We start from the raw sequence: 23,809 nt of genomic DNA on the forward strand, positions 1-23,809 counted from the left end.
TTTGGCATAGTTGCACGTTCTTTCCTCATGTTTCCAAAAGCACTAGAACCACAAGTGGGATATTGTGGGAATCATTTTCAACTGCAGAACCTTCCTGCACTCACCTTCCTGCCACCCAGGGTATCAGATTGTCTCTTCAGCTCCTTCATGGTGATGGAGAAGGGCTCAATCTGGCAAGCGCCACCCAGGGGTTCCTCCTTGAACACGTCTGCCCTCTCACTGTCTGCTGGGTCTTTCTCCATGGTGCTGCCACGGCTGCTTTTCACTGGTGCCGGGGACCGTGGGGCTGGTGGGCGTTGAAGCTCCAGGCTGGGTCTCGGGGCACTTGCAGACTCCCATCTCTCCTTGAGGAGCTTCACAGAGTCCTTTTGCGGGGTCGAGTCGGACAGCTCCATCGTGCCCTGCCAATGCAGTAGGTACATGATGACGTAGCTTGTACTTCAGACTGGACTTCTCTCTGCAGTGTTGGGTTGTTTGGACTTTTTCTTTGTGTGCTTGCTTTGTTTTGAGACAAATATTTAACCAGGATTTGAGTTGTCTGCAGTATTTTACTGGGGAAGGAGAAGCACAGAAGAAGAGCTAGGTTTCTGCAATCCAGGGGTACTCATGAAGGAAATTCTGTTCTGACATCTACACTTGTCAGCAGTGAGTTTGAATTTAGGCCTAAAGCTGACTAAGCCACATCCCTACCTGCTCGTGGTTGCGTAAATCACTCCAACTTGCTTATAGCAGTTCATTTTTAAATAAAATACTTGATGAAGATTGCATGTCTGAAACTGTCAGTAATTTGAATCGTTTCCTGGGCTTTACAAAAAAGAAGGAAGAAAACTGGGGGAATAAGAAAAACCAAAGAGATTTGGAGTTGGGCTTCAATGGCCTTTAGCATTTCACACCACATTTGCTGACTGCACTTTTTAACTTTTTTCTGGCCACTTGTAAAGCTATCTTGTTTAAATGAAGGGGAGAGCAGACAAGGTATGTACATAATGAGAGAAGGACCAACATGTTGCCCACGAGGGCTGTAACTCATTCAAGCCAATGTGTTTTCCAGACCACCACAGCCCAGACCCCAGGACCCAGAGGAAGGGACAGAACAAAAAGTATCTGAGCCCTTAGTTTATGGCCGTGCTGGGAAGGGAGGCAGGGGGATGTGAAAGAGAGGACTGGAAGCCGCTTCAGTTCTTCCATCTATCTGGTGACTAATATTCACCAGCCACATTACTTGGGGATCTCTTCTCCACTATAGACTCCCTGAATGTGCACGTGAGAGCTAGCTGCATGTTTCTGACACCGTCACTTGAAGGGCTTGTAGTTTCTTCTGCAGGTAAGCAGAGCCTCAAGTATCTGCAGCATTTCTTTTTTTTCTTTCTTTCTTTTGCCCCCTCCTGCCCATTTATCACATGAACAGTATCAGGCTTCGAGCTAGACAGCCTGTGTCCAAAAAAATGCATGAACTTGTGTATTTGTAAGGAGCTAATCTTACTGCTGAGCTCTTCTCAGTTGAGTTTTCCTCTTGTGACACTGCTGCACTCATTATGTGCCTGTTTAAAGGAAGGCGAATTTAAACATTTTCTTATTCACTGGTCTCATGGGACTAACGAACATGAAGCACGATTCACAGTTCACAGTAAATATCTGAGAAAATCCTAATCCTACCTCATCTGTCACAGTCGCACTTCCCAGAAGTGAAGACCGCAGGAAGAGGCGCCGCCTTTTAACCTCCCTGTCTGCATTATGGGCACACAGTCAGTCCACATTTCCAGGTTACTGTCTCCATCTGTGGGCATACGGAAACCAAGACAACCAAGTCAGCATCCTGGCTTTTCTTACCCAAAAAGATCAGCCAGAGACACCCGGGGGCAGAATCTGCTGTTGGTGCATAACCCCTCCCAGAAAAAACTTGGTGTCCTTAGGGACAAGTTCTTGGGCGGGCTGTTGCGGTAGATAATAAAAGCCCCCAAACAGAGAGAGCATTGGTTTTACATTTTCATTCTCCACTACTTCAATAACTTCAAATTCTCTCTTAGAGCTAACTGATGAAGTGTTTGACCAGCTCTGGCATGCCATGCTTGGTTTTCTTTCATTTACGAATATTGATGGTTTTGTGTGTGTTTGGTTTTGATACTTCAGAGAAGCATCAAAATGTTGGGTAATTTACCCTTGGGGGCATTCTCTCTTCCTGTAGTACGGCAGAGACTTCTGACTTTCAGGCTACAGCTCTTTGGCCAACAAAACTTTTGAAGGACTCTCTAATAGGCCAACCCGTTCTTTCTAAATGGGGAATTAAGGGAGAAATCCAAGCATCTCCCCTATGAGGAAAGGCTGAGAGACCTGGGTCTGTTCAGCCTGGAGAAAAGAAGACTGAGAGGGGATCTCATCAATGTGTATAAATACCTGAAGGGTGGGAGACGGAGGGATTTGGCCAACCTCTTTTCAGTGGTTTGTGGGGACAGGACAAGGGGCAATGGCCACAAAATGGGTGACAGAAAGTTCCACACCAACATGCGAAAGAACTTCTTCATGGTGAGGGTGGAGGAGCACTGGAACAGGCTGCCCAGGGAGGTTGTGGAGTCTCCTGCTCTGGAGATATTCAAGGCCCGTCTGGACGCCTACCTGGGCAGCCTGCTCTAGGGAACCTGCTTTGGCAGGGGGGTTGGACCCGATGATCTCTGGAGGTCCCTTCCAATCCCTACAATTCTGTGATTCTGTGATATAGTTCTATTATCCATGAGACTTCAAGCAGCAATGAAGTGATGCTTACTAATGAACTGAAAAGCAGGCTGCAGAGTAGCCAGTGTAAGACTTGTGAGACCAGCTCCCCTGTGATTTCAGTATAGTTTAGAAGAGCTTGATGTTGCTTCTTTCTTTTCTGTCAACTCATGGAGCCTTGTTTGATTCAGAAAATAAGGAAAATGTCAGGAAAATTACAAGTATAAAGGGCGATCCATCCTTGTGGTGTTTTTACTCAAGTGGGCAGCCAAGCTCAACCACAGCTGCTCTCTCACTCCCTCTCCTCAAAGGGAAAGGGGGGAGAAAATACAATGCAAAGGGCTCATGGGTTCAGATAAGGACGGGGAGATCGCTGAACAATTATCGTGATGGGCAAAACAGAGTAAGGAGATAGTAAGATTTATTGCCTATTACTAACAAGCTAGAGAAGTGAGAAACAAAGGAAAGAAACCAAAACCACCTTCCCCCCATCCGCCCTCTTCTACCTCCTCCCCCTGAGTGGCGCAGGGGAATGAGGGAATGGGGGTTGTGGTCAGTCTATAGCACTTCGTCTCCGCCGCTCCTTCTCGGTCACTCTTGTCCCCTGCTCTAACGTGGGGTCCCTCCCACAGGATGCCGTCCTTCCCAGACTGATCCGGTGTGGGCTGCCCACAGGCAGCAGCTCTTCAAGAACTGCTCCAGATATGGCTCCGTACCACAGGGTCCATCCCCCAGGAGCGAACTGCTCCAGCACGGGTCCCCCACAGGCGGCAGCTCCCCCCAGACCCCCTGCTCCTGCGTGGGCTCCTCTCCACGGGCTGCAGCTCTGGCCCGGGGCCTGCTCCTGCGGGAGTTCTCCACAGGCCACAGCCTCCTCCAGGCCACATCCACCTGCTCCACCATGGTACTCCATGGGCTGCAGGGGGACAGCCTGCTTCACCATGGTCCTCACCACAGGCCGCAGGGGACTTCTGCTCTGGCGCCTGGAGCACCTCTCCCCCTCCTTCTTCACTGACCTTGGCGCCTGCAAGGCCGTTTCTCACTCCCCTCTCTCTCCCAGCTGCTGTGTAGCAGCAGGTTTTTTTTCCCTTCCTTAAATCTGCTCTCACAGAGGCACAAACAACATCACTTACTGGCTCAGCTCTGGCCAGCAGCGGGGCCCTTATCTAACAGGGGGAAGCTTCCAGATTCTTCTCACAGAAGCCACGCCCATGACCCCCTGCTACCAAACCTTGCCACTTAAACCCCCTACAATCCTTTATGCATGTGTCTGCTATGCTGGTGGCCACAGGAAGCTTCTTCGCTCCCTTAAGCCCCAGATGAAAGGAATGACCTTGTCCCAGAAGGTAGAAAGCATTTAAAATGTAAAGAATCAAGAAAGAACTGCAGATTTCAGTTAAAATATTTATTAAATAAACTTTCAGTAGATTACAAGGCTCTGGCTGCTTTTTAATACACCGAAAGCATTACCTGAAGTATTCTTTTGAATTGTGGGTGGTTATTGATTGTCTCTGTTCCTGTGACTGTAAATGTTTCAATATATAGAATCATAGAATCAGTCAGGTTGGAAAAGACCTGTTAGATCATCTAGTCCAACCTTTAACCTAGTACTAAAGTCCCCCACTAACTACTGAAGACATTTTACCACTTTCCTTGGTTTCGTTTGCTATGAAGTAGCAAGGTAAAGGTTTTGAATGAAAACTTCCAACCATCTTGGTGTTTGCAGGATTAAAAAATTGTCCAACTACAGTATTTCTTTTAGCTGTACAATCATTTTTTAGTCCAACATTGTTTTTAAGAAGCATTATAGTTCTAGTAAGATAGCTGTAACCCAGTTTTCTAGTGTGGTTTTAGGAATGATGTTCTGTAGTGAGAAACAGAATTATTAATTTCTTGAGTTTTCTTCCCAAGCTTCTGAAAATGTTTCAGACTAGATTCTTTTAGTACAGCATGAGAGCTGACTGTCCTATACAAATTGTGTTATGGAATGATACCTCCCTCCCTTGGATGGATTGAGGAGTTTGTTGCTTGACTGTCATGCTCTTGACAGCAAAGCAGGAGACCTTTTCTTTAGAGAAGAGAGCAAAAGATCAATGACGTTATTTTTAAATAAAAAAAATCTAGTTGTGGGGGTTTGAAAAGTCTTGATGTTTTTGGTAAACTGTGTGGTGTCTTCATAGAAAACCTAGAAGTTTGCCATCTACTTTTCTTAAGCATGTGTGTAATAGGCCAGAAAAAATGAGTATTCTGGTTTTGTGTTTGTTTGCTTTGTAAATGGATATTTCACTAGTACTTTTGGTGTGGTAGGCGTTTTTCAGCCAGTGTGAGATTTGCAAGGAGTTGGTGATTTTTGCGTTTTCCAAAATATAGTTATGACTTCTAGGTCATCTTTAGAGTAGAAATTATTTCAAAATTCTTTACTGAGAAAGTAGTGCTTCCTATTTTTAATCTCTTTCCTGCTGCTTATTACAACTCATCAGCTTAGCAGTGAGAATAAAACCAGGGAGACTCATTAGTTTTGTTTCTATGTTGAGTGATCACTTCTCACTCCTTGACTATGCCAGTTGTAATAAGAATTTCCAGATGTCTTGCACACAGTCACTGGAAGATCTGCCAGCCATCCTTACCACAGACCATGTCTGAGCCTGATTTGTCAAAGTTCTGCACTGTTGTCCTTTCTTTTTTGAAATGAACAGGTTTTTTTCATCTCTCCTTTAATAGTTGTCATAACCTTTCACCTCTTCCTCGTTCAAACCTCTCTCCTTTGCTATCAGAAGCCCTATGACAAATTACTGTTTTTTCCCTTTAAGCTAGGGGAAATGCACCTTCTTAATGAAAAAGCCATTTGACCATTCTAGCTTGCTTCCTGCCCCTCAAATCCTGCTGTTAGATGTATCCATTGATAATTACCCATAAAAGTCTGATTTTAAGAGGCTGAGGATGTTCTAATAAGTTGGGTGACAGAGACCTGTGTGTTCCCAAAGCTTTGTCTATTCCCAAAATGATAGAATAAAAGGGGGCAGGGAGGAGATGAGGAAATAAGTGATATAGGTAGTGGTTTTATTTTTAATTAACTATCTGGCCAACCTGGTATGTAATTGCTATACTAATTCTTCTGAAGTTACACGTTCATGTATCTTTCTTATAGTGATACCTACACAAAACATCTAATTTAACTTCATTATCAGAAGGATTTTTGTATTGCCATGTTTACTGTATATGGAGAAGATCATCTGTTATATACGAATTTAACAGAACAACTGGCTGGCTTACAACCTTTGAAAGCTCTGAAATGCTACTGTAGTGTCAAGTTAGGGCTGTGCCATTTTATTCTTTAAAAGCCCCTCAATGAAGAGGCAAAAGCAAGATTTGGGTTCACTACGATTAAGAAACACTGGTCTGGAATTTTTCCTGTCTTACGAAACCCTACAAAACTTCTGATTTTTAGTATTTCATCAAAAATGTGTAGGAACAGTAATAATCCATGTTTTCCATGTTGGAAACTTGAATATTTTTTTCCTTAATCTTTTTGCCATTTGATAAGGGCTAGTGAATGCAATTTATTATGACTTATCCAGGCAGGTATTACTTAACCTAAGGGTCATGAAAATCTGATAGGCTTGATTGTCAAATTTAACTTGTTTTCTAGTTGTGATTGTTCTAACCATGTGAATTAAAAATTTTTTTTTTCAGAGCCATAAAATCGACATACGAACGAAAGGTGGCAAAGTAATTGGTCTTGGAACGCTTTGTGGAAATACAGATATTCATGCAACAGAGAAGGGTGTAAGTAAGAATTGACACTTTCTCTCCAGTGACTTGTTCAGCTTGCTGTTGCAAAATGACTACATTTTGAAGAACATGTGCTGAGGAATACTTAATGACCCTCATTGGTTGATTGCCATTTCACTTTTAACTTATGTTTGTCTAACTACCCTATCTTATATTATGCTTGGTTTGGATTAGTAAACAGGCTCCACAGAAAGAGGAGCAATGAGCATGTGATCATTCTATCAGCACTGGGGTTGGGCTAGCTGTTACAACTTACCAGATTTAATTGTGTAGACCCTCACCACGGTCCTGAGCTTTTTATTTGGCTAATGTCTAGACACCTAGATTCTGTAGTAGGCACCTGAGTTTATTTCAGTATCTTATGAATAGTGAGTGACCTGATACTTGCACATGCTTCCTACCTCCAGTTTTATGTAGTAAGAATTAAGAGTAGAAAGTTTCATATATTTGTTTGCAGCTGAGGAAATACAATAATCACATGTAATCCTGCTGAGATGCAGTGAGAATAACCATGAGCAGAAGGTTTTAGAGAAGTAGCTTGCCTTTTTCAGCAGGTGGCAGTATGAGACAAGCCTCATACTATGCTAATCTGGTTTTGTTTCTTAACGTGAGTCGTCAATTCTCCATTATTTAGGATAGTGCGGAGTTAGGATCCTTTACATAATAGTAGTTTTCACACCCAGTCTGGTTCTTAGGCTCAACTTGAATGTTCACTCGTAATACCCATGCAACTGGTTGCATTAGGGTTCATTCAGTCAGAGGTATTGATACATGAACATGTGGAGCCAAGTCTGGAAGTAGGTTGGGTGCATGCAGAAGTCTGTCAAAATCACTAAGTACCCTTAAAACCAGCAGCACTGGGAAGAAGCAGAAAGAGTTCTTGTAGCTCTTTTTAGCCAAGGAGAGAACTGAGACCAGGCTGTTAAGTTCCAGTAGTCCAAAATTGCCTCCGCGGGGTGCCATTTGGTGCTATTGCGTGCCTTGTAGATTGGGCTCTGAGATTATATGGTGACTTGTGTAGAGTCAGCTGTGAGCTGTTTTTAACTTCCTGCTGAAAATTAACTAACTTGCCATTGGATTTTCCAAAAGCTGTCAACATTACCTGCATTTCTTTGCAGTGGATGCTAGCCTTCCTTTTCGTGTACGAGGGAGCCCCGAGGCTGCTGTAGCTGAGCTATTTATTGCTGTTTCTTTATGAACATTATTTCATCCCAGCAAGACCTCCTAGCGTAAAGCAGAGTGGGTAAGGTCTGACATGTTCTGATGCCACAGGTGGACCATCAGCACTGGCTGATTAGTTCCTTTAGGCCTTTTTACTAGTTAATGGAGTTGGGATCCATCCTAAGCCACTAGCGATCACAGAAAATAGAACAGAGATAATTTATAGCCTTCTTACTGCCTGTTATGTCTTCCTGCAGAGGGCTTCTGTTGGAAGGATTTGAAAATTGGAATCCTTGCTTTCTACCAGTGAAAAAGGTTCAGTGCTATCTAGGGGGAATGCTTTGACCGCTGTGGATTCATGCTCTTTGCAACCTACTAGCACGGTGGTCATCTGTAAATTAGACTCAGTGTTGTTTAGTCGTTTGTCTCAAAGTAGTTTGTTACACCAGTGGAGTCAAGGGAGTTTGTTTCAAATGGTGTCTTAGTGGTGCTGATCCAGATATGTATGGTGGAAAAATCATGAGATGTAGATGTATGTGGAAATGAGAAACGTAATGGTTTTGCTTTGAAATTTTAGAATCATTCAATTGTTTTTTTCTTTGTTGGTGGTGTTTTTTCAGGCACGCTGTCCGTCTGAAGCGATAAAACTTCATGCAGATTAATCTGAAGTGCTTCTTTGTGATTATAAATATTTATACAGTACGTAGTATTGCTAGAAGCTAGTCTTATGGTTGCAAAACTGTAGTAATTCAAAGTGAGCAATTTTAACAGGAATTTGCAGCTATGGAACGGTTCTGGCTCACATTACTGAACTCATTAGAAAAAACTGTTGTGTAGTTAGAAAGGATAGTGTGAGACTTCTTTTCTCAATTGGCCACTTCTGTTAATAATCAGTTTGCCTTACATCTCCCCTGTGTGACCCTGTGAGGTGTTTCTTCCATCAGATGTAGTCATCATTATGTAGTTACGGCTCTGTCAGCATTTCCAGCCCCCTCCTGGAGGTGGGGAAGGGAAGGATGTGGTAGAAGACACTAAACATGTAGAGAATATTTTTAAGGGGGTGAAAATGGAGAAGGTATTAGTAAAATGGTTGAACAGAATAACACGCAAAAAAGCAAAGCCAAGAAAAGTAGAATGTGTGGAAGGAGTTGTTTTTGGCTTATTTAAACATAGCAAGGTGTTAGTTTTCATCTTGAAAGTATGGTCAGGTGTGAAAACAGTCTGATTTGTGATGATGGACTGATCCTTTTTTTTCTTTAAAGGGTAAGAGTCTGAGGGAGCTTGAGCATGTGGTCAGAAACTGTAACTCCCAAGGCTTTACTCTGAAGGGAGGGAGTTTTCCCAGAAAACCTGGTGACTTGATGGACAAAAATAATCAAATCTGTTTGACTGGGGAGTCATTAGCTAATCTGTGCCACGGGGACTTTTCTATATCACTTTTTTAACAGAGCCAAACATCTATGTTCTGCCAAAAAAATCATGAAAGTTAAATAATTTGAGATTGAAAACATATTTCGTCTCAGCACAAAAGCAACCTTATTTTTTCATGCTTCCCCATCTAGAATATTTTTTAGTCTTTTACTTGAGCAGTCTGACTCTTTAACTTGGGTTGTTCTGAAACAAATATTCATTATATTGGTAGAGGTTTTTATAGTTATTAGCTGACTCAATATTTCTTTTTATCATGTACTGAGATGAGTTTTCTTCTTCCTGCTCTGCATTTTTAAGAAAAGTACTTGTGTCTGGTAAATAAGATAAGTTAATTAGTGAGCTTGTTTTTAATAAGGTGCCTCACTAGGTATTTATCTTAAATATTAATAGAGTCAAAACCATAACATAGTAACAGATGTAGCTTTTTGCTTCAGGCTTTCATTTTGCTGCTCAAGAATGCCAACAGGCAGGCATTTTATACCCAAACTGTATAGAATATTTTTTTTTCCCTAAATCATGGCTAGCTCTTATTTTTGACCCGCTGATAGCAACAATAGCCCTACTTAAGTTGGCAGGGTACATTGCAAGCTGCTTAAATACCCTCAGAATAGGCTTAGATTATAGGGTCTGGAATGACAATGACTTTTCTTTTATTTGTTGCCCTCAGTATGTGCCACAGCAGTTTTACACTTTGTCATAGTCGGTGCTGGTGACTGAGGGAGTATCGGAGTATTTGGTGTGAAACATTTCTAGGGCAGATGCAATCTAAATTGATGTTTTTTAAGGTATCTGCTTGTTAGAATTTCATTAGAGATGTCAAAATACAGAAAAAATGAATCACTGTCACTGTCAGTAGCAACAGGTTGCTGTAGTTTTAAGTTGTTCCTTCCTAGTATCATTGGTTTTGTTTAGTGCTGATGCTTAGATTCTGCACCACTGTTAAGAGCAGCAGCATCTACAGCAGGGATTGTAGACATTGGTTGTCACATCTGTAATTCTAGCACAGCATTTCGGATAACCAGATTTTCATAAAGATTAACATAATATTTTTCATTATTTGAGACCTACTCTGTATTCTTGCATTATATCATGTCAAAAGTCTTGAGGTAAGGGTCCCTTCTGTAACCTTTACTTAAGGCATAAAGCTTAGTAGGTATGGATTGATAAGACCACCGTATAATTTGGCTATGGTACAGTCCATGCCTCTTTAGCTAATCTTTTGTAACACAGTATTGCATAGAATCTGCAAGACTGGATGGTGTTTGTCCGAATACCTCTTACATCATCCAGAGCGTGTTCTTTTATGTAGCATAACACTGAAAGGGGCAGCAGACTTAATTTTTCTATTAACTTTTTTCCCACAGGAAGACAATGTTAAAATAACAAAATGGATGTCAGTTGACATAAGGTAGTTTGATCCTAGTAGGCCATATGTCATTTCATGTAACAATGATTTTGTGCAATTCACTTGAAGTCAGTGTAAGCAAAGTAAAAACAGTGGAGTGGGGTTTAAGTCTGACCTGTCACAAGATTCCATCATAAATCAAGTTTAACTTAGTAAGAATAGAATTAAATTCACATGATAGTTGCACAAGAATGTGACTTGTTCTGTTTTGTTCAAGTAGACTTAAAATATGTCACGTGACTCATTACTAATAAATAGGTTATCTCTGCTATCTATCACCTTTTACTTCCCAAATCTGTCCATTGTGCAGCACTCAAATCTTATCCTTTCTTTCCATTTCTATTGGAAAGAAATAAAAATAGAGATCTTATCACTCATTTTTCAAGGCCTTGTATAGCTTGGGGCTTATGTCCAAGGGTAGAGGCCTGAATAACCAAGGTAATGTGAACAGTTATACTGATAGGAAAGAGCAGCTATGTGTTTTTTTTCATTGCAAACCTTCACCAAAGCTATGTCTACAAAGTAAGCCAATTAAAAATCTGCATAAAAAGCTACATTTAACAAGAAAGACACTAGGTATTTTGATATACGGTGGCAGAAAATTGATAATCAACACTTCGTCAGAATTGTGCATGACATTAGTTTTCATTATTAAAGCTATACTTTAATTTTCAAAATGATTTTTTTTTAAATTGAGCTTTTCTTTCATCCATTTGTGACTGGGTTTTTCACTATTCTGATGGATGCAATTCACAGTAATGTTGTAAAGAATTACTAATTTGTTGGTCAGAGCTCTTAAATGAAAAATGTTTTTGTCTTGTGTAGCTTTTAAGAACTTGATTCAGTTTGTTCTGCTTTCCATTTGTTCTGTCTCATAATACTGTTACTTCCTTCTGCCTCTTCAAACCATGATGACAAGTTTTCCATTATGTTTATTTAAGTTTATTTCTCTTAGAGTGTGAATATAGAGAAGCTGCAGGGGACATCCATCAACATAACCACGGAAGATGGGCTGCTGAAAACTAAGTATCTCTATGCAGAGTCTTCATCTCTCTCATCAGTAACCGGTGATATTCTGCTGGGAAGTATTCATGGTAAGAGCTAGGTTAGGAAAATACTGCAAAAAATGTAGTTGCTTTAAAGGTATTAATAATGTTCACAGTAACAAAAGCACTACTGTTATTAGTCTATCACTAAACAGTCAGCTATGCAACAGTACATGAACGAAACAATTCTATATTTATTAGAGGTTGAATTAAGGAGAGTTAATTTACCATATAGCATGTTGTATTTACCTTTTAAAATAATTTTATAAGTATGCTTATAAAATAGGAAAAGGTGTATGTTATGGGAAAGAAACATACCAAACATACTAAAGATGTCAAAACATTTTTAAAATAAGCAGTAACAATTACACTAAAACAAGTAGTAAACAGGCTCTGCCCCACATGCTTTATTTTCCTCTTAGGAAGCTGTGACAGCTTATACTAAGACTTACGGTAGAACTTGGTTCTATCTCAAAGTTTTAAGCACAAATTGTGTGTGCGTACCGACACAATAGAGTGGTGACGGTTTCTGTTCTTGGGGGAGGGAGGGAATCTCTCATCCATCCACCCTTTACTGTCCTTCATCTAGAACTAAAACCAATTAACTTGAATGTCTCTCAAAAATAGGAGTCAGGGTTGGAACCTGAGGTCTTTCTAATTTAACAAAATTCCCACTGAATTCTGTCTGTGCCATAATGCGTTTGTGATTTTTACATTAAGTAAAACTGAAGATGTACAAACGGTGAAAATTACTCAGATCAGTCCAAGTTCCAGATTTTTAGCTATATACCTTATAAACAATTTGCTGCAATTTTGTGTTATGTCGCTTCAGAAACGATTTTTCATCTTTAAAGGAACAGCTCCATTGTCCGTTCATAGTAAACACAAAACTGTTTTCTAAACCTGCTAGGTAAAGTTCACTTCAGCATGCGTTGGTAGAAGTAAGATATTTTTGTTGTATTTTTCTGACATGTAGGTTTTATTGCTTACAGGTACTTACAGCCAATAAGCTGCTGGTTTTTGCTTTTTTTCTTAACTTCAAACAGTTATAATAATCGTGTGGTGTGATCAGTTTGTGAGCACATTCGTGCATCTGTGCACATCCAAAAGTTTTTTAATCTTGGTACAAAAATGAAATAATAACAGCTGTTGTTAGTGACATACTTCCGTAGTAACGCATCATTTGTAATTTCACTAAAGAACAGTGTGAAAACAAGCACAACTGTATCCAAATTATACATTACTTCAGGGTTATTTTCATGGGCAGTCTACTAAATGAGTCTGGAATGCCTAACATTATTTTAACTGTTTCTCTTAAAAACAATTGGTCTATGTTTTTCACACGCACACAGCTTCAATGAAGTCAAGGGAACACAAACGTTACAAACATGACTGAGTCCTGTTTTGTTGTTAAAACCTGGGCTGTGTAATCCTAGTCAGTGCCCAGGCTTTAGTGGAAACTTGGCTCTGGAAGGGCGTGAACTGAATTTAGTATTTCAGGTCCTGATTTTAAACCAGCTCTGTGAAGAAACACTGGTTATTCTGTATTGTAGACTTTACGCATTCCTATAGCAGTGGTACTATCTTCAATATTTATGCTGCCTACTGCCTCAGATTACGGAGGTATAAGCATATAGCTAGAAGTAAATTTTTCTTTGCCATCACGAAATACACAGCAAAGCAAAACACCAATACCACCATGATACAAATCAGCTGCGGACAAAAGATCGTGGTCAATGACTCTGGTCAGAGTTGTGGTCATTGGCTCAGTGTCCAAGTGGAGATCAGTAACGCGTGGTGTTCCTCAGGGGGCTGGTGTTGGGACTGGCACTGTTTAACATCTTTGTCAGTGACGTGGGCAGTGGGATCGAGTGCACCCTCACCAAGTTTGCCGGTGACACCAGCCTGTGTGGTGCAGTTGACATGCTCAAGGGAAGGGATGCCATCCAAAGGGACCTGGGCAGGCCTGAGAGGTGGGCCTGTGCGAACCTCATGAGGTTCAACAAGGCCAAGTGCAAGGTCCTGCAGCTGGGCCGGGGCAATCCCAAGCACAAACACAGGCTGGGTAGAGAATGGATTGAGAGCAGCCCTGAGGAGAAGGCCCTGGGGGTGTTGGTGGATGAGAAGCTCGACATGAGCCAGCAATGTGCGCTTGCAGCCCAGAAAGCCAACTGTGTCCTGGGCTGCATCAACAGAAGCGTGGCCACCAGGGTGAGGGAGGTGATTGTGCCCCTCTGCTCTGCTCTCATGAGACCCCACCTGGAGCCCTGCGTCCAGCTCTGGGGCCCCCATTACAAGAAGGACATGGACCTGTTAGTGTGAGTCCAGAGGAGGGCTATGGAGATAATCAGAGGGCTGGAGCACATCTCCTGTGAAGACACGTGGAGAGAGTTGGGGTTCGTTTTTCTTGAGAAGAGAAGGCTCTGGGGAGACCTTATAGTGGTCTACCAGTACCTAAAAGGGAGCTACAGGAAAGCTGGAGAGACATTCTGTCAGGGAACGTCGTGATAGGACTAGGGGTAATGGGGTAACTTAAAGGGGGGTAAGTTTAGATCTTTGGAAAAAAATCTTCACTCAGAGGGTGGTGAGGCCCTAGCACAGGCTGCCCAGAGAAGCTGTGGCTGCCCCATCCCTGGAGGTGTTCAAGGCCAGGCTGGATGGGGCTTTGGGCAACCTGGTCTGGTGGGAGGTGTCCCTGCCCATGGCCGGGGGATTGGAACTAGATGATGTAGTCCCTTCCAACCCAAACCATTATATGATTCTATGCTTTTGCAAGCAATTGCACCTTTAAATGTAAAAGCTAAGTTAACTCATATAATCAATAGGACAACTAGATTGAAGTGCCCAGAAATGTGTTGTCCCACCATATGTTTTGGATCTGAGGTCATTGTATTACTTAAGATACCCTTAGAACAGGGGTTACAATTTCTGTTGAAATATCAGTGAGTATACGTTTCTTTTTTTCCTGTAGCCTTAGACATGGCTGAAGGGAAGGGAGTAAATGATCCCAGTTGAAATGATCTTGCAGGGCAACATAAAGGTAGAGAGAATATGCGTGTAGGTGTTCTTAACTGCTCTTTTGCTTGCTTAATCAGAGCAACCCAGCCTCCTGAGAATCACTGAAACAAACAGAAGGAACATAATGGAAATAATGTAAAGTGATGCCCTTATTTATATACTAAAAGCCATCTTTTGCCCCTGGTCTTACACTGACCCTGACTTGCAAAACTGTATTTTGAAGTTTTACGGATATGTTAGAAAAAATAACTCTCCAGAAGCAGCAAACAGAAAGTAAACAACACAAACAAAAAGCATTAAGATGCTGTTACAAATTTTCCATTAAAACTATTAGATTTTGGACCTTATAATATTGTGGTACAGTACTGAATTCAGTTGAATGTAATAATCAAGCTAGTAGTTACTCTTTCCTTCTTTGCTGTTGACGTATCCAGAAAATAAATGGCTATGTTAAATTCCAAGTGTTGGCCTACATGGAACAATGACTTAACCAAAAGTATGCTTCTGTGCACTGTTCCTAGACATAGCAGGTCACAATACAGCAGGAAACTCCTATCTGCTTTGAAAGCAACTTCTGTTCTAGCTAAATGTTTGAAATGAGGCTATCATACTAATATGTTTACAGTATGCAGTTTTAGTCATGTGTGCAATATGTTTGTGACTGATAGGAGTTTGATTTCAAAATGTTAAGTGTTCTTCAAGGATCTGGTTAATAAAACAGATTAAAAAAGAAAAAAAAAAAAACAGAAAAACAACAGAAAAACAAAGAAGAGACCAGTAAATCCATAAGGCCCAAGAGCTGTATTCAGACTGTGTATAATCTTTGGGAGATATATATTTGATAAAACCTTAAGCTTTTTGTAGGTTGTGCAAAAATAAGTATTAGTAATGATAAGGTGATATAACTATAGTGTGCCTTTAAAAAAAAAAAAAGGCTGATGGTGAGGCCAGACATCTTTCAAATTCACTGCAAAATGCCTTTTTTCAGCTCTGCTTATCAGATCAGCTTAGTATTGTATGGTATATGCTTGAAATGATGAATTTAAGACTATTGATGACCAATTTCTTTTCTAGCTTTTAGTCCATGGACTGCTGAGAAGTACATAGGAGGTCATATAGAGTGGAATGCATTCTACCTTACTGGCTGTTTACTATTCTGTAATGACAGAAGATAGGAGAAGTGCTTGAACAGCTTCTGAAGGATCTGAAAATTTTTGTGAATCCTATGTATTATCAAATTAGACTAAGTTACTGTAATCAACCTTATTTTGGGTCTTCTGTACTTCTGGGGGGAAGAGAGAGTGGTAGGAATGAACTGTCGTGGCTTAGTTTTTTCATTTAAAGCGCTTTTTTTCTGAGGCAATTACACATGTATAACGTAACTTGATAGCCTCTTCCAACTTTTAGACTGTTAACAGAAAAGCCATTATGATGTTATGCGTGCATCCCTCATCCTTCCAGATTCTCTTGATGCTATAAGTAAAGGTGAAGATTGTGTATTTTGAGATTTAATGATAAAATACCCAAACCTATTCAAAGCAATGCAAGGTCAGTAAGAGACCATTGTATCTTTTATGCCTTGTACACTCTTCTGTTTGATGTTCTCCAGTCTGCCCAACACATGGAGATCTCCCAGATTCAATGGAGAATGTTGGAAATGGTTTGTCATGTACGTAACAAGAATAAGTTTGGAGGGAGTAGGTAATATTCTGTGATTCTTAGGCAATTTTCCAGGAAGTAGCCTTTGAAGATAAAGCAAAAAGTCCCACAGGTTTGTGGAGGAGGGGTATACACATATATATTTAGGTATACAAAAAAGGAAAATAGGATGAGTAATAAAATACCTTTTATTAAAATACTATAATAATCCATAGTGCTGTTGCAGGCATCTGACCAAGTTTTTTTTTAAAAAAAGGCCAAAAATTAAATAAGAAAAGTGCTCAATTTGGGTCTCTGCTTTTCTCTCCATCACACCCAGTCAGTGCCTTAAGGCGTTATTCAGAATATTTTTCTTGCCTGGAATTGCTTCTTTGTTTCCAATGTGTGTTGAGATTTTTGTTTGTAAAGCAATAATAATGAAGCAATATAATTCATTTATACTGTTTTGCTTTTACATGCAATGCAGATATACTACTGTAACTATAACAGCCTTGTATAGGATCACTTTATTTTAGTCTAAAATTTGAGAAACCAGTCACAAATAAGCCACTTTGAATGTTAAAATGTCCTTTTTTTCTTAATAGGTAACACCAGCCTTCAGACCAAAACAGGGAGTATCACAGTAGGTAGGTTTTGCTTTATTTTGCTTTCTTTCTAAGAAAAAGCTTCTTTCTCTCTCTTCTGTCACTATTCACTTCTCCATTTTAAATTGAAATATTCAAAGGGAAAGTAAAAACCTATTTTTCTAATAATCATCAGATGTTTGTCCTCAGTTTTTCAGGAGTATTATTCATTGCTTTGTATTTGAAAGATATTTTCCAAACTTGGCTCTGACAGCCTTCTGTAGTTATGCAACACCAATTCTAGCTTTCCACCATACCCCCTGGGCTTTAGCATTAGACTGAGTCTAACTATTTTCTTTTAGATTAAGTTGGGACAAAAGGACATGAGAAAATGCTAAGAGTACATCAAATGCAATTACTTTGCTTTTAACCCAGTTCTCTATCTTATGTTTATCAATTATTAAATATGTTTAACTTTCATATCACGTAGTGTTATTCATTGATGTTTTACATATTGTGAGGTAGGAAAAAAGCTTGTGAGAACTTAGTATGTCCAAACCATTGTACTGACTATTGAGTTTTCCATTCAGAAATAAAAGTAGCTTTTAAATCTTCTCTCAGCAATTGAGTTTTTATACAGTGGGATAACTGAGTTATCAGTTACATTATACATTCTACTATGAAAATATTAGGGCACCTTCTGTGTTGATGTACTGGAAATTGGTCAAGAAAGTGAGAAACTCAATTTCTGGTTATTTCTGTGGCATTAAATTAAAGTAATAGAGCTGTAGACAATGCTCAGTGAATCTACCTTGAAGGATTTCCCCTTCTGTAAGTAAATTTGGTTATAGGCCTCAGTCTAAGACTTCTGTTAACAACAGTGACTACAGTCACTAACTAGGCATCTTGCAGGGACAAGATGTCCTGTCACAACTCTTCTTATGTTTCTAAGCAATCTATATTAATATTCTTGGAAAATGAATGCAATGCACATTTTTATGAGTTAGTCATTAAACCACAGAATTAAATCAAGCTTGCTAGTCTGTTTTTCCTTCAGTTAAATAAACTCATAGACTATGAAGAGTGTTTGAACATTTCTTAACACAGGAGGTAGTTTTTTCCACCAACAGATGATGATTATTTTCCATTAATTAACCAGGTTCAGCTTAAACGTTAAGAAGCATGAACATTAAGTAGCATTGAACGGACTTTACTTTTTGGATTTCAATTCTGAAAATGTTAGTTACTGTTACTCTCTTCCTAAAGAGCATTAGCCCCTCCCCGCTTTAATTTTGTATGGATTTTTCCAAAGGCAAGTGACTTTTAAGATCCAGTGGTTCAGCTCTGAAAACTTGAAAATGTCAAGTTTTAAGTGAAAAGTTTTCACATATGAGGAATTTATGCCACAAGGTAACTTGTTGGATTGCCGGAGAGCTGATGGGGATTTGCTGATAGCTCTAAGAACAGCTTGGCTCTTCTGTCTTCCTCAGCTGGATTTTCATAGGCATATAGTTACTTGTTTTACTGCAGGCAGAATTTTATCGATTAATTGAAAAATGCAATCATCACCATTCTATGATCTTTAGATTTTGAGTATGTATTTTTCTGAGAGGTTTATTTACCATTCAAAACATAGTTGAGAATGCTGGATTTTTTTTTTCACAGTATTTGAGGGAAATTCTTGGATAATTCTATATTAAAACAGGAAACTAATGCTGTTGTCTTTCACTCTTTAATTTTCTGGGTATTTTTTGCTATTTGTAGAATAGTTTTATCTTATTTATGTATTTATTTTGGGATGACTTGTTTCTGTTTTAAAAAAAAATCTTTTTTTGAAGATCCTATCCAAACCTCAGCTTAATTTTAAGCATCTAACATATGATAGGGTTTCACACTGACATTGTTCAAATATTAAAGTAGGGATAACACTTTTTGTCTATACCATGAACTTTGTTAGCTGCAGACAAATTGTTTTCCAACCTCGTACTAAAAGCTTTCTACTTCTAACACGTTTTGTGGGTTTTGGATGGGTTCTTAATTTGAAACAACCAGACCTATTTTTACTTCTAGCTTACATTATTACTTAGGAAAGTCATTAGAAATCTGAATAATCTTATAAAAAACAGTGGAGTACTTTGTTCTTAGAGCTAATTTGAACTTTAAGTTTCTACTTGGTAAGTTCATAGGAAAACTCAGGTTGGAAGACACCACAGGATGTCAGGGTCACAGAATGGAACGTACCTTTGGAGCTCATCTTGCCCAACACCCCTGCTCAGTTTGTAGTCTCCAACCTCCTGCTCAAAGCAGTATCAGCTATGAACTTGCTCAGGGCTTTGTCCTGTAATCTTGAAGACTTCCAAGGATGCAGACTGTACAGCCTCTCCAGGCAAACTGTTCCAGGGCTTAACTGCCTTCAGTATGAAAAAGATTTTGGATATATCCAGTCTGAAACTCTCTTGTTTCAACTTACATCTTTTGTGCTCTTACTGTTCTCCAGTCTAAGGAGACAGATTTTCATCTTGATCACCTCCTGGCTAGGTGAGGTGACAGCTCACTAGGGGGCTGCTGTCGGATGTTGAAGTGGTCTGCTCTCCACGCTGAGCGAGCCCTCACCTCCTCTTGGCAGGGAAGGTGCTCCATGCCCTGACCATCTTGGTGCTTCTCCACTAGGTTGACTCCCGTTTATGAATGTCTGTCTTCTATTAGGAGCTCTGGAACTGGACGCTGTGTTCTAGATGTGGTCTACCAGGTACTGAGTCAAGGGGAATAATCTCCTCTGTTGATGTACTGGCCATGCTCCAGTTAATGCTGTCAGGAATTCTGTTGGCTTCCTCTTTTGCCAGGGCACATGGCTGGCTCGTGTTCAGTCCAGCCAAAACTTGTTTATTCCTCAACGTTGTTGTCATCGTCTGATTATTCTCTACTCTGCTGCCAAGCCAAATTTTACCCTACCAGCTCAAAAAATAAAAATAAAAATAAAATCTTTATTACTTACCTTTAGCCCAAGGGAAACAACTTCTAGGTTTTGATAAGAATAACACTGATTTATAGGCAGCAGGGGCGTACTCTGGAAAGCACTCAGACATCCAGGAAAGTCCAGTTATCTTTTTTCTTCCCCATACAGATGCCAGTGTCAGTTTGTGGTATTCTGCTAACTTCTTCCTTCACAACCCATGCTGGAGGACCAAAAGGCGTCTGTGACTTACTACGACAGACTTGCTGTCTAAAATGAATTGAAACCTAGCAATTCAGAGCAAAGTTTTAACTCTTATCTGAGGACTATATTCAAATATCAAGTAGCTACTATCTAGGTTTTTGAGAAAATGAACTGAGGTGTCTAAGACCATCCGTTGTGATTTGTAAGTGTTATCGTAAGGCAGTTCTCTAGTACTGAGACAGAAGGCCAAAATTTTGAGAGGGCATTGATTGTGAAAAACAACGTTTAGACATATTCATAGAATCAAAGAATGGCTTGGGTTGGAAGGGACCTTAAAGATCACCCAGTTCCAACCCCCATACAATGGGCAGGGATGCCATTTGTTGAAGATTGTCATTTTTCTTAATGTAGCTAATCTTTAGACTTTCTGTAAAATACCTTTTTAAAAGGTTACTCAATGAAAACAGTTCTGGGCATTTTTCATGTTCTCCTTAGAGTAATATCAGCATCTTATTTCACATATCAGCCTTTATCTCAGGCAAGGTATTGTTCTTAATGCTTAACAACTTTGTTAAGGACATCTTGCTTCACTGGTTTGTTTTGTTGCTGTTGGGTTGGTTGGGGTTTTTTTTTGGTAGTAGTAAATACTTAAATAACTGAAGTTGCTCAAGAGTGCAACTCTTGAACAGATGGTCATCTGTTCTGTTTCCAGTAGAACGATTCATCCTTGTATTTCCCCTTGAGTTGTCAGTCCATGGGAAATTGAATTTGAATTATGCACTCTTTCTTGTTTCAGCTCTCTGTTACTCACATTAATCTCAGTTAATCACGGGCATGTATTTAAATATAAAAATATATAGCCTTAGTTTTGTTCTGTCATAACTGTAAATTATATGTTGTCTCTATCGTTATTAAAGTTATGTATTTTGTCCTACCGGATTCTGTTTTTTAATATAATTTTTCCTGTTGAAATAGTTATTTATTTGAATTTGCCTTTTTTAGTTATAGAACCTTGTCTGCACTGTTTTTAATCCACTTTTCTGTCCTGTCTTCCTCCCCACTTCTCATTTGTTTAAGTTACAAAGATGCAAAACTTAAACAGCATCTTTAATAGACTTTGCAGAAGTGATGGGAAACTTTAAGTCTCTTGGTATTATTTGTATCTAATTTCATATTCATCAAATTATTCCATAAGTCACATTCAGTTGTTTCTATAAAACATATTTCCTGTTGTTTCTGTAGATCAAAGCTGAACATGCAGTTTAATGTCATCTTTAGTCTTTGGTTAATGCTGCCAAGGTTTGAAACTTGGCTGTAGTTTTTTCTTCCATTAAAATAAAAAACCTTTCTGTTCACTGTTGTACTATAGAAGTCAAAATCTGTCAAGTCATCCTCCCAAAACAGTGTTCTCCAAGGGCATTCTACTTTGTCTCAAGGATTTTTATTGTTGTTGTTTTGTGTTGTTTTTTATTTTCCAGGTAGATCTGTTCTTCAGTGAACCTATGTCTATTGCCATCTTCCTGCATCTTTTATTTTTTTATGCATTCTTCAAACAGAATCCAGTCTCTCACAAATTTAGGGTTCTATTCTTTTCTTAAAGAATTGAAAATGGAAAAAATCAGCAAAAAAAAATCTTGTAGTGTGGCTACTAGATTCACAAAAGGAATCTTTCCACTGTGAAGAATTTTACAGGAGCCACTTTCACATTTGAAGACTGGGAGTTAGGAAGGATTCACTGAATAACCATTAGTCTCTGTAAAGTACCATCAACTGATGGTGGTGTACAGACTGCTAACAGTTGTTCTCCCTGGAGAGGATCACTGTCGTATCACAGAAGTCTTTTTTTCTTCATAGTGCAGAAAAAAAGAACTAATAGTATTTTTTGTTTAAAACAGAAGAATTAGAGGCTGGATATTTCCTGTATCAGTTGCCAACAAATCTCTGACAAAGTTATGTGGATATTCAGTGATTGGCTGTTAGTACATTTGATTGGGGGTATTTGGAAAAACAGCTTTTATGGGATATTGTCTATCTGCTGGGACCAACATTTTTGATAAAAAGGTTGATTTGTATAAACTTTACCTGTTCCAGTATGATTACCTGTTTGAATATTAGGAACATCCTTTTAAAAAGATATCAGGAAAATGTTTCATTGTGACTTACCCAAGCAAAGCTTTTTCCAGTTCATTAATTTAAATTGACGAAGAGTTAATTTGTTCTTTCAGATTTGGACCAGAACTTCTTTAACATAAAATCCTCTGAGAAGGGAAAAGCATTCACATCCAATTCTAGTTGTTCTTGTTGTTTTTTCTTGTTGGCCAAAGATGGTGTCAGTTTATCAGCTGAGCAAATGTGGATTGGCTACTTTTTCTTTTTTATTACATTAACCTACCAAAAAAATTTGGTTTTAGCTGAGGGATGATAATCCCTTTCCATGTTTCGACTGCTGTAATGCACGGATCTTCCCCATCTGTGCCTGGGATCAGAAAAGCTCCAGATGAGTTTGTTTATGTACAGAAAGCCTTAATTAACGCTACACATCCTTGTTATGATTAATCAAGCTTATTCTCCCATTAATATTTTCACTTTTAAAATAACAAATTTCAGTCTGGTTTGATTTGTGTTGTTTTAGCGAGTTCTGAAAACTCAGCTGTGCTTCTTGTTCTATGCACCCCCAGAAACTAAGAACATTCTCATTCAGTATTTCAAGATTTTTGGCTAATATTTTTGTTCCTAGTAGCCTTTCTGATAAGGTGCTTCACTCACTCCCTTTTGCTCATGTACGTATGTAATTTTTCTTCACCCTTCTCTACAGTTGCTTCACAACTTCTTTGCCGTTTTTATCAGCTATAGATCTGTTCAGTAGTTAAAAAGTTAACTGTCCAGGACCTCATTGTAATACCGTGGAAATCTGTGTGCTTACAACTGGAATAGGTTGCAAATTATTAAAGAATACTTCTCAAGTATACAATACAAATAATGCTTTTTTAAGGGCTTCTATTTCTAAAAAAGGTTGTTCAGAAAGTTTTGTTGTCATAAATTACAGCTAATAAGCTATAGAAGAAAGTGTACGTCTGTTTATTCCAGGGCAAAGAATGAATGTTGATTCCCTATGTGCATTAAATTACAGTGGTTATTTCAGACGTTTGTTTAAAATTCAGAGTTCTTCCGTGTAACCACACATTAAACGCACAACTGCCTGTTGTTTGTCTGTGGTAACTTCCATGGGTAAAGTTCCCCCTGTGCAAAGTCCAAACAAATGAACTCTTTTGGAAATTAAAATAGGTCTTAAATGTTCAGATTTTATGCTCAGTCTTCATACAAATGTGAATTTGTCCTTGTGGAAAGAAGTAGGCATCGTTATACGTGGGCAGAAGGAGCGTTGTTGAGCCCTAGTAGATCCTACAAGTCCTGCAGGGGTTTGGCTTTGGGACCAGTGCATGCCATAATTCCAGACTGGGAGGAAAACTTTTGCTAAGAAACCTGTTTTTCTGAGCAAAGTCTGACATTCGGTAAATGAGTAGAAGATACTGCTGCAACATACAAGAATTGATGAAGTCAATTCAAACAACAAATAAAGATTCTAGCAAATATTTATTTAAACAGAATGATCAATAACATGTTTTTAAACCAATGAATGATACACAAATCCTTTCATTTTCTTTTTCTTTTTTTTTTAGATTCATCAGATGGAAGTCTAAAAGCTTCTACACATCAAGGGGCAATAGATGTTTATGTCAGTCAACTAAGAGAAGTGGATCTGAAATCCCAGAAAGGTTAGCAAACTGCAACAAATATATTTTTTTTAGCAACTAATGATATAAAAGAAAGATTAGGGTTTTTTGTTCATCTGTCTAGAAAAGATTAT

The 23,809-nt window shown here is 39.2% G+C and overlaps 1 protein-coding gene across 1 annotated transcript in view; it reads left to right on the top strand.

The window, feature by feature from the left end:
* Nucleotides 1-23,809, top strand: part of FAM185A (family with sequence similarity 185 member A) — a 51,961-nt gene that overhangs the window by 14,496 nt on the left and 13,656 nt on the right. Inside the window, exons 3-6 of the mRNA XM_083820930.1 lie at nucleotides 6,403-6,495; nucleotides 11,454-11,592; nucleotides 16,806-16,847; nucleotides 23,622-23,717. Coding sequence (XP_083677056.1) covers nucleotides 6,403-6,495; nucleotides 11,454-11,592; nucleotides 16,806-16,847; nucleotides 23,622-23,717 — 370 coding nt within the window. The remainder of the gene's footprint in view (nucleotides 1-6,402; nucleotides 6,496-11,453; nucleotides 11,593-16,805; nucleotides 16,848-23,621; nucleotides 23,718-23,809) is intronic.

Source organism: Anser anser, assembly GCF_964211835.1.
Source record: "Anser anser genome assembly, chromosome: 1".
Taxonomy (NCBI): domain Eukaryota; kingdom Metazoa; phylum Chordata; class Aves; order Anseriformes; family Anatidae; genus Anser; species Anser anser.